The 10969-nt window shown below is 40.8% G+C and overlaps 1 protein-coding gene and 1 non-coding gene across 2 annotated transcripts; both read right to left on the reverse strand.

The window, feature by feature from the left end:
- LOC121893572 (matrix remodeling-associated protein 8-like) lies at positions 1 to 10354 on the reverse strand. The gene is made up of 13 exons (XM_042405574.1): positions 10336 to 10354; positions 9507 to 9615; positions 8383 to 8409; positions 7956 to 8261; positions 7168 to 7269; positions 6923 to 7056; positions 6640 to 6819; positions 5230 to 5371; positions 1286 to 1444; positions 1173 to 1197; positions 995 to 1086; positions 806 to 877; positions 1 to 717 (listed from the first exon to the last, which is right to left on the reverse strand). The coding sequence occupies exons 2-13, from the start codon at positions 9556 to 9558 to the stop codon at positions 695 to 697; spliced, it is 1314 nt and encodes a 437-aa protein (XP_042261508.1). The 5' UTR covers positions 9559 to 9615; positions 10336 to 10354; the 3' UTR covers positions 1 to 694.
- Positions 10355 to 10897: 543 nt separating this feature from the next.
- trnae-uuc lies at positions 10898 to 10969 on the reverse strand. The gene has a single exon. It is a non-coding gene; the product is annotated as a tRNA-Glu (tRNA).

Consider the following 10969-nt stretch of genomic DNA (forward strand, 5'->3'; position numbering starts at 1 on the left):
TCAAACATTGAATTTTAATACATGTAAAAACAAAACAAAAAAAAAGAAATTCCACAAATGAAAAATGCAGTCTGAGCATCAGAATAAACTGCTTCATCTGTCAGTTACAGTTACAGCATACAATCAAAGCCTACAGGAAGCAGCACACACTGATTGTAGTGCATCAGCGGTGCCTCAGTCCGGTCAATAAAGCCAAGATGAAATATGTGAGTAAACAGAGAACAAAGTGAAAAGCAAAACATCAGTATGTTTTTTTTTAACTTGAGGAATAATAACAAAAGCTGTAATAACTGAGCATTCATCTTCACTCAATCACAAACGAGTCAACTTCATTCAACATACAGTATGTACACATTTCTCCCGTCATTTAACAGCGAAGGCTTGGTTAAAAGTCTCCACTCTGGGTGGCGCTGTGGTCCTGTGCACAGTTGTCCCAGGTTTGATCATACAATGGCAGAAAATGAAATCAGCTTTTCTTTCTAACACTGGCATTTTGAAAACATGGTGTCTCTATATGAGCCCTTTTTATGTGATTTTCTGCATTTCACATCAAAGCATTTTGGCAAACATTGACTCTCTCTCTCTGTGGAGTCTCTCCTGCCAGGACACAAGGCAGTGTGTGGAGGTGTTTTTCTTGGAGGGCAGCCTCTGGACCAGCCAGTGACTCCGGTTTGACCTCTTTTTTGTCATTTTCTCACTTAGAAAATTTCTGCATCTCTGCAAAGAAACAAAGACAAATTGAGTGTGAGGAGGAGAAAAATGTGAGCTAATCCGTCACAGTTGACTTTGCATGAACGTTTGTTACCTTTATCAAGATCAATGACTTTAGGCTGAGTGTTCATGTGGACCTTCTCTTTCAGCAGGTTGTTCTTGTAGTCTAAAATCACACAGGAGAAAGTCAGAATACACACACACACACACACACACACACACACACACACAGTCGAGACGTGCGCCGCCGTGTATTCACGCTCCACTTTTTCATTTAACTCACCGAATCCTCTCTCCTCCGGCTCACGAGCGCACACCCTCACCTCTGCGACATCCATCTCAAAATCATCTGAGCTGCTATGACTTCTGCTAGACCTATAACAGCCAAGAATAATACACCTGAGTGTGCGTTTAAGGGTAAGGAGTGGTCACACGTGTGTTTGTGTGTTTACAGCACTCACCTAATAGATGGCTGTGGATAAAACTCTGAAACAAAAGAAAATGAAAGTGAGATTCAGAAATGTAAATTCAATGTAAATCACTTATAATCACACTGAGGTATTGCAGTTCAGACCTTTGGTTTTACGTCTGCGTGTGATGAGGATGATGATGAGGATGATGAATGCCAGGAGGAGGAAGGAGGTGAGGACATAGCCCAGAGGCAGGAGAAAGTGATGTCTCTGGTCTGGCAGAATGACGTTGATGACTCGCGGTGACTCAACCTTTGTGGAGTCTGAGTGGAGCGCAGATCACAACCGTCAGCGTTTAGCTTTCCTTTATTCTTTATCCTTTCTCTCACAAGAGATTTATAAATGTAGAAACCAAATCCAGACCTTACATTGGACAGACATTACACAACTCATGAGTAACACAGTAATGATAGTTTTAACTTTGTTTTTTGAAGTTTCATTTATACTCTAGAGTTCTTTGCTCTCTGTTGGAGACTCTTTCTGTGGCTCTGCACCCTTAATTTTAGATGAAGTCACATTACATTCTCCAACCAAACTTCATCCAAAGCTTACTAAATCTGCATTAACGATTGTTCATCTGGTATAAACATTTGATTCTTTCTTTCATTTAAGTTTATTTTTGGAGCGGTTCTTCCTCTTTTAATTCTCATACTCAATCATAAAATCGCTTTAAGCCACACTAGAAACGCAGCTGTAGAAATGGCAGAATAATGCCAAAATGTGAGAAATATCCTTTCTTTTGTATTCATCCTTTTGACACTAGTATTGATACTCAAAACAGGACTTACTACAACTTAGTGCAGCCAGAGGCACTAGCTTGGCTGCAGTCTCTTTTGGTCTTGTTTTAAAATGCAGATAATTTTATAAATTTGTGAAATTGATTGTAGTAACCATGTTGGATAATAATACTTCTTCTTCTACATGATTTATTTCTTTATTAAAGAAGTTTTATGTGGTGTGTGACAAATTTGTGTGGTAAATGTTTTAAAGAAGTTAAATATTCTCTCTTTTAGTGTATGAATAAGAGCGAAGGACAATATAATATAAAATATCTGTTTGGGACTCAAAAGCTTGCTGTCACGTTCCAACTTTCACCTCTTTTTTTAGTATACCGATGGTGTGGACACTGAGGACACAAAAAAACTTTTAAACTTTTAAATCCCGCTCCAGACATGTTTTATGTGTGTGTATATTAAACACTCTACTTTGAATAATAATGTGTGTCTGATATGGTTTTTCCACAAAAGTTCAATTATCTCCTTAAAATCCTTCAAATGACTTCCACTCCTTTTCAGTCATTAAAAGTTCCAGAATCCATAAATGTGAAAATATTTGTTATTTCTGGACACAAGATGTCTCCTACTTCACTGTAAAGTCAATTCTCAGTGTTTGTGCACTGCAGGCTTCAAGCTTCCACGTCAGTGAATATTGGACCAAGATTGGCTCCAAACTAGTTGTGATGTAACAAATCATTCTCATAGGTAAACATAGGTAACATAGGTAAACCTTAAAATCAGATTTTCAGTGATTGCAGAAAAACTTTCCCCCTTCAGCAGATGAATGTGAAAACAGCCTTCTAGTGTGAAACTCTGCACACTGAAGCTCAAACTTCCAAGTGAGGTAACAATAAGAAAAACACATTTTTGAGTGGAGGGGGACTTTAAGTTTCGCCTAAATTCATTTGGTCTGTTCCCAGAGCATTCAGTGGTTTTAGTTTAATGTGTGTTTGTGGTGGCAGACTACATGTAATGCTAGAAGTCTAACATGTGCTCTCACTGGCAAAGATTTCTCTCCAAGCTTCTTGAAAAACATTTTAGTGTGTGCCTGTGGCTCCATATGTGTGTATTAAGTACTGAGTGTGTGCGATGCCACGTAAGCTCTAGCACCTTGCAAATTATTTTATGTCGCTTTTTTACATGTGATGACATTTCCTGGCTGTAAAAAAAAAATGCTGAGCACATTTCCAGGGAAAACAATTAGCTTGGCGGCATTATGTGAGATGTGCGGTTCTGCTGAGTGTTAAGAAGTGGAGGGGGGAGGGAAAGCCTGGTTTCATTTTGCTTCATTAAAAAAAAAGTGCAAGGCAAGAAAGCAGCTGCTGATCTCAGACTCAACATATTTGAGCCAGAATGAGATCCAGATAGTCATGCTGTGATTTACTTTTCCTGGCAGTAAAACACAGAAAGTCCAAGAAAGGAAGAGGAGTGAAGGAAGGACAGAGCCTGGGTGGAACGGGAGAGGAAAGCCAATGGAGAGAGAAAGGAGGGAAGGAGGACGGTGAGATGTTTCTCCAGAGCCCTGCCTCGCTGAATGAAGTTAGAAAGAACCTCGCCCCGGCAAACACAAACTTTCAGTACATACATATCTGCTTGCACATCTCCGTCAAAACAACATGTTCATTAACATTCCAAATCTGTTAATCCTTTCATTTTGTTTGAAGCCATTTTCTCCTGACCAGTGCCCTGATGGGAACATATGTGTTTGTGTTTAGACTGTCTGCCCTTTCCCCTCCCTACCCAAACTGCACTGGGAAATATCTCTGATGGGAGGGAGGGAGGGCTGACCTACATCTCTTATTCCCTATTTCATCAACAGACTCGCCCCCGTCCTTCTTCCTCTCTTCGTCCATCTCTATCTCATAAACCTGAAACACACGTCCTGCTCTTGTCCGCGAAACTACCGAAAATAGGTTGATCTCTTTCTTTATAAGAGAAAGTCAAAAAATAAAGTGAGCGAAGCGAGTGAAAGGAACGTGATGAAAATAAACAAACCTGAGCATGTGGGATCCTCAAAGGAGGAAAAACAGAGTGAGGGCAGGATGGAGGAAAGATGAAGGTGGGGGTGAAGAGAGGATGAAAAAGTCCTGTAACTCCTCCAGAATGTCAGCAGAGAGCCAAAATCAACAGGCAGCAGACAGTCAAAGAGGGCAAAACAAGAGCAGATAAGAAGACATAACATTGCAGCAGGCTACTGCTGTCTGAAAGCACAGAGGAAGAAACTACACTAACATCACTCACACTGTGTTTGAGAGGATGATCGGTTATGCATCTTGCTTCTAACCAGCACAATTCCCATGGTGCAATCCTACTGTATTATTACAGCTCGGGAAGGATTAATTGCGAGGGCAGAGCTGTATCCGAGAGATTCCACAGAAATGAGATCGGTCTTGGCATTCACAAACACGCACACACACACACACAAATGAACTCAGCCGCAGGCATTTCTCATCTATAAACCTCTCTCAATGATTTTCCCATATTGATCTGCCATTATCGGCTTTGCTTCAGTACTGGAAACAGACACATGCACCAGAAAACTCTCTCATCCTTCAAGAATTTGAGGTAGGCAGCTGGCATGCCAAGATGCCAATCCGCTCTTCTGTCTGTACCCCCCCCCTCCCCCCTCTTCTTTTCTCTTTTCTTCTCCTCTTTCTAATATGCACTCAGAGACGGAGCTTTTTAGGCAGGTCAGAATCCTAAGAAATAAACTATGGAGAAACCATAACCTCTGCAAACACACATAAAGAAAACAGGCAATAAAAACAAATGAGTATTGAGTGTTGCCATAATGATGAAATAGTGAAGATGTTGGTTTTTGAGGAAGGTAAAAGGCAATGAGTGTGAGAGAGGGCAGGGTAGTGTGTGTGTGTGTCTGTGGTTTCACATCTGTGGTTTGGCATCTGACGAGCTGACAGTGCAAGAAAATTCTCATGAAACAAACAGAAAAGTTCAGAAAGGGGGGGGGGGGGGGGGGGGGCGTCGGGTTCTTTCCCCGATCTCTTCTTCTGCTGTTGCTTTGCTCTGCTCTTTGGAGAGACCGAGGCCGAGACGAGACACGGCAAGGATGAATGAGGACAAGATGAAGAGTTACAGAAGGGAGAAGTGAAGGGAAGAGCAGATGTTTGTTGTTCTTCTTAATTGTGCACATGATAGTTCAAATCCACTAAGTTATAAAACATCCTCTCTGCTAAGGCACTCACACTGATCTATACCTAGAGCAGAGAGAATTTTGTGTTTGTGCGTGTTTGCATGTGTGTGTGTTTGTATACCTTTGTCTTCACTGGGTAGTGCTCTAGCAGGCTGGGTGGTCTGAATCACTGGTGCCTCCACTGTGACCATGAACTCTCTTCTCTCGTGTAGACCACAGTAATGATGGTGGAGGTGGCACGAATACAACCCCTGATCTGTGGGCTGTAAACACACACAAACACACAGTCGTGTTTCCATCACTTCAGAAGACATTGACTTACTTCAATTTCCTGGACACTTATCCTAACCTTAACCATAACCCTAAACTGACCGTAACCTTCAACTGAGTCTTCACCCTAAAACTAGTGATTTACATTAAGGGGGCTTGCTTTTTGTCCCCATAAGAGAGGTGAGTTCCCACAACATGACTGTGTAAAGAGATTTACATCCCCACAACATGAGGAATACCTGGTCCAAACAAAGTTTTCAAGGATTTATCACTTTGTTGGGCTGCCAGACATCTGTGAAGCTAGGGAGACTCATATTTTTAGGGTTTTAGTTGTATGCTGTACTCTGCCTTGCATTGTTGCTGGAATATTTTCCAACATGGCTGTCCAGACTGCCATGATTGATGAGTGTCTAATCTATTGGGGCATACATTACATGTTCACATTTCATAATACTGGCAGTCCATTAAAGTTGCACATAAATATAATGTCAGTGTCCTGCATTAATGTAGTAAAACAAATCTGTAGTGATCAGTTGAGAAACGTACAACTGTGCTCATTTTGCAACTATGGGTTAATTTCTTAAATGTTACTGTATATGTAATTATATAGTGTAACTGTAGTTTGTCAAAATCTGATTTGGCCTGTATTTCATGTATTTCTGCAGATGAAAATCTGAGGAACTATTTATCTGTATTGTTTTAAAAAAAAAAAAACAATTGCGTATTAAAACATGTTCAAACTTTTAAAAAAAGAGCAAAAGTGGTCTGACATTCAGCTCAGTGTTGTCTGCAGCCGGAAAACTGGTCCACAGTGTGGTCAATGGGACACAGTGCACTCCTGAGCCCTGTATGTATTTAACCTAAATGTTCTGATTTATGAGCTCTATCAAAAAATACTGGGACCCTTGAGATTCCTCCCAAATGTGAGTATCAATTTTAGTCTGCTTCTTATTATCACAAAGGGCACAGAGGGCCCGATCATGTATTGTTTGTTGTGGTACTGCTATTTTTGTTTATTTAAAATTTATGTGGATTGCTGAACTTAATGCAGCTGCCAACCTCATTCCCCCAACAGAGCAATGAAGTTTGACTTGACAAGAGCTACATTACAAATGCAAATCCAATGTGTTTTACAATATACATGCACAAACACGGTGAATTCTTGCAACCAAAGTACATAGAAAGTACATTGTTTTCTGTTCTTTTCTGTTCCTCTGTTTTTGTTCTTTTGTTCCTCTTTCACACCCACAGACATACACACCTGCAGATCAGATATGCTGAGTGAGAAGTCTCCCTCTGAGAAGGCTTGATTGCTGATGTTCATCTTCCTCTGGAGGAACAGGGGTCCGTAGCTGCGCTGCTCCCCTGAGGCGTACAGGTCCACCAGCCGGTCAGCACGGTCATGGCGGATTCCTGGGGACTGGCGGTCCCAGTGGACCACCTGGTTGCCACCAAGGCAGGGAAAGAGATATATTTTTCAGTCAACATCATGTAATTCCTCTAAATTAAAACTAAATCTAGATGAGCTCATGTAGTACACACACCTGCTGGTCCTCCTCCTCGTCGCTCCAGTCCGTCCACACATTTCGTCTGTTGACACACGGCAGCACCACGGTGCTTCCAAGCAGTACCACGAACACCGCCTTCTGTCCATCCCAGAAGCGCTGCTCTTTACGACCTTTATGTATATATTTTATAGTAAAAGTGCAAAAAGATAAGCCGAGTCAGCTTTTACAGTTGATATGTGCTTCGGCTCACATTTTGACAGATGGTACAGTGTGATACATACGTGATTTCGTGACGTTGAGTTGTACTCTGACTGTCTCGTACAGGTGGCAGTAGAGATGGTGGAGGTTACAAGAGTACAGACCTCTGTCATTCATCGTAACATCTATCATCACAAGGAGAGACACAAAAAAAATGCAAGCATAATGATTATGTTGGGGGAAAATCATGTTGTCTATACACTTAAAAACCATACCAGCTTGTATAGTGTAGACCATCAATTAATAATGTTATGTCACATGACCGCCAATGATTTTTAGATTAATTTCCTATGAGGGAATATGGATTTAGTTACATTAAAGGCACATGAATGCAGTTGGGAGAAGAGACTGTTTTGAAAAATTGTCCTTGTTGGTGCACTCTGGTGTTTGTGAAGCTCTAAATTTAGTAGTTTCTTGAATCAAAAGTGTTGCTGCTTTGGATTAAACTCTCAAGTGTTGAATGCTGGAGTTTCCCCACAAGCTCTTGAATGCACCATCACAGAATAGCTGTGTTTTATGGCAGAGGTAGTCCATGTCACCTGAAATAAAGACCATCTCTAACCATCATAAAAATCAATACACCTTTATGAAATTGTCTTTTGCCCTAAACATCTTTAAGGGAAGGGTCTCGTACATTTTGACTTTGATTCAGTGCTGGTGTGAAATGAAAAACTGATCTACAATCTTATTATATTATTTGAAAAATGCACATTGACATGTAAGCAAATCGGTCCCTTTAAGATAAAAATCACATTAAATCAGAGCCATAGTGAATCAAACAGACAGACAAAAAAAATGCAGTGAGTGTGACCTTTGATGACCAGGGAGAAGTTTCCATCCTTGAAGGCCTTTTTGCTGAGGCTGACCCTGCCCATGTTGTAGGAGTTGTAGATCCTCTGGTCCCCCGCAGAGAACATGTCCACCACCCTCTCCATGGCGTAGTCTGGACGGTCCCGGTACAGGTCCCAGTGGAGCACCCTCTGTCTGTCCCTCACCCCGTCCCTGGTCCACACCATGCGGCCGCTCACACACTGTAGCACCACCCTGGATCCGGCAGGGGCGCTCACATTATACCCTGCCACCACCACACTGCTGCTGCTGTCAGACTGGCCTGACACTGAAGGATGGACAGGGAGGAGAGTTTACACACGGGAGCATTCTGCAGTTACAAAATCCTTGAAGGGGGATACATAGAAATGAATAACAACTGGACACACACACATGCAAAAATAACACACCTGCAGTGAAGAAGCAGGCCACGGGGACTGAAATAGAAACAGTTGCAAAAGTTAATGGGATAATCACTTAAACAGGCAGAGTCACTGCATACTGTGCTTTTTTTTTTTCAAAAATATATACATGCTGTTGGAGAGAAGGCTCTGTAAATTCAAATTCAACTACAAGAAAAGACAGGCAGGTTCATAAATAACAGTAACCAAAGATCATTGTTTTATATCTCAAGAGATCAATACAAGACATTTCACTTCAGCTATACAAAGAAACTCAACAGGCTTAGTTAGAAACAGTAGTGGAATGTCTGCTCTTTGACTAATATTCATGATGTGCGGTTGAGTGAATGACTGGACACTGTGCTGATGTGTTGGACACTGACTCGGTGAAACTCATCTGACAGGAATGTGTGTGTGTATGTGTGTGTGTGTGTGTGTGTGTGTAGGAGTGGGTGTGTGTGTGTGCCCGCACGCTTTTTTATTACCTTACTGGGACCTTTTCTGGTATAAACACCGACCTTGTCGGGACCAGTAGTCCTCATAGGGATCAAAGCCCAGTCCTAATGAGGCAAAACGTCATTTCTGAGGTCTTGGTTGATGTTGGAGGTAAGGTGTGAATTGAGGTCAGGTTAAGGTTAGGGTTACAGTTTGGGTTAGGACGTCCACAGTGAATGGAAGTCAATGTGAATGGAAGTCAATGGAAGTCAATGCAATGTCCTAATAAGGATAGCTGTGCAAACTTTCTGTGTATGTGTGTGTGTGTGTGTGTGTCTAAAAGGCTAAGGTGGATGGGAGGAAAACTTTGAGTCTGGCTTTAATGTCAGTCAGATATTTACATCAGAAGTGTTTTCAAACATTTGAAATCATCTTTTTCTTAAAATACCAATCTCAATCAATTAAAAAAGAGAAAATTAAGACAATACTTAAGTACTTATTAATTGAAAATGCTTTTAAATCTAAATCTAATTATCAATCTAATGTCTTGAAAAATCCAAGCATTTTTTTACTTATTTGCAGGAGTATCAAGTATCAAGGAGTATCAATATCAAGCCTTGTAATGTTACTATATGCACGCATACTCAATCTTGCAACAAATGTAAAACAACGCACCAGCCAAACTCCAGCCTACTTACTGTGGATCAAGAGGAGAGCCTGGAAAACGATGTCCTCCCTTGCAGGCTTCATGTTGACAGTTTTAATGGTACCAAAGACTTGTCGGGGCTGCACACCTGGCTGTCGGCCCTGTGAGAGAGAAAATCAGTCTTGTTGATGCATCCGCAGCAGCAGCAGGACCTGGTTTTGTCAGATTTCAGAGTTTAGGGAGATACAGAGGCAGCGCCACGTTAGGACTTCTACACAGAACCAAAACAGAAGTGTTCCCACCCGGGAAATGAAACCCGACACCTCCTCTCTCCATGCTCAAACCTCATAACCTCATTTGTTTCACCTCAGCGAGAGATTTGCGAGCACAGAAGAATATTGTCATATTTCTTTCTCTTCGTTTTTAAATGAATCAATTAAATAGTCACATAGGGATTAGCCTAACCCATCAAACACATTTACATTTTCTTCTTAACTCAATAAAGTACATTTGTTGAAATGATTTATAAATAGGTAAAAGTTTTGTTCCATTAAATTTGAGACCTATTGTTGCTACTTTCAGATCAAATGTTTCATTCAAAATCTGTATGATCACCTATGTATTAATTAAACTAATAATATATTAGGTAATGAAACTGACTCCACCGCCACCAGCCACAACATTAATATCCTGCTTATACACAGTAATACATAATAATAATCCAGTGCATATAATGTAGGCAAGACAAATACATTTACATTTATCTACAAAACAATTTTTTGACGATTGAATAAAAAAAAATATGAACATGTAATGAATATACACAACATTTTATAACAATGATAAAAGACATTCTGCTGCAATAAGTAGGCTACTTTTACGTTTGATTGACTTAAAACTTCTTCCACCACTGCCTCACTGGTTTAGGGATATCTCTGTATCAGTTAATAAAGATGAATCATTGCAGAAGCATTTATTTGCAACATATTAATTTTTTGGTCAGGGGAATTCCAGTAATAATGTGCCTTATCTCCAGCAATACCAAATGTATCACTTAATTAATGAATCCCCAACTGATGCAACCTCTCTCTATAGGCCATGTTAAATTAAACCACACTACGTTGACAATATTGGCCTTTTTGTTCAGCAAAGGAGAGCAGACTCGTCAGGTTTCCACTCTGAGCAGAGATGTCTCCTTATTCAGCTCAATCACGCCCCTCGGTGGCAGATTTCCTGCTGTGAGATGCAGAATCACCGTGTATATCCGGATATCAGCAATACGGATGCGCTTTTCCTGTCTGAATTTGATCATATCATCAAATGTGGTCTTTTTCTCTCTCTCTTTTTTTTAATTTTTTTTATCGAAGTTGAAGTATTTGAAGGGACAGAACAAATACGGACGTGTTGAATATATGTTTGTACTTATATAATTTCAAAAGCTCGTTCCCATACCGGGAGTCGAACCCGGGCCGCCTGGGTGAAAACCAGGAATCCTAACCGCTAGACCATATGGGA

Source organism: Thunnus maccoyii, chromosome 3, assembly GCF_910596095.1.
Source record: "Thunnus maccoyii chromosome 3, fThuMac1.1, whole genome shotgun sequence".
NCBI lineage: Eukaryota > Metazoa > Chordata > Actinopteri > Scombriformes > Scombridae > Thunnus > Thunnus maccoyii.

What these genes read in the sequence shown, in the direction of transcription:
- LOC121893572 (XM_042405574.1), bottom strand. Translation starts at nt 9,558, where the DNA reads ATGAAGCCTGCAAGGGAGGACATCGTTTTCCAGGCTCTCCTCTTGATC. An exon ending in ACTCAACGTCACGAAATCAC is followed by an intron (nt 7,057 to 7,167) that starts GTATGTATCACA and finishes ATATACATAAAG; the next exon opens with GTCGTAAAGAGCAGCGCTTC. An exon ending in TATCCACAGCCATCTATTAG is followed by an intron (nt 1,087 to 1,172) that starts GTGAGTGCTGTA and finishes TGGCTGTTATAG; the next exon opens with GTCTAGCAGAAGTCATAGCA.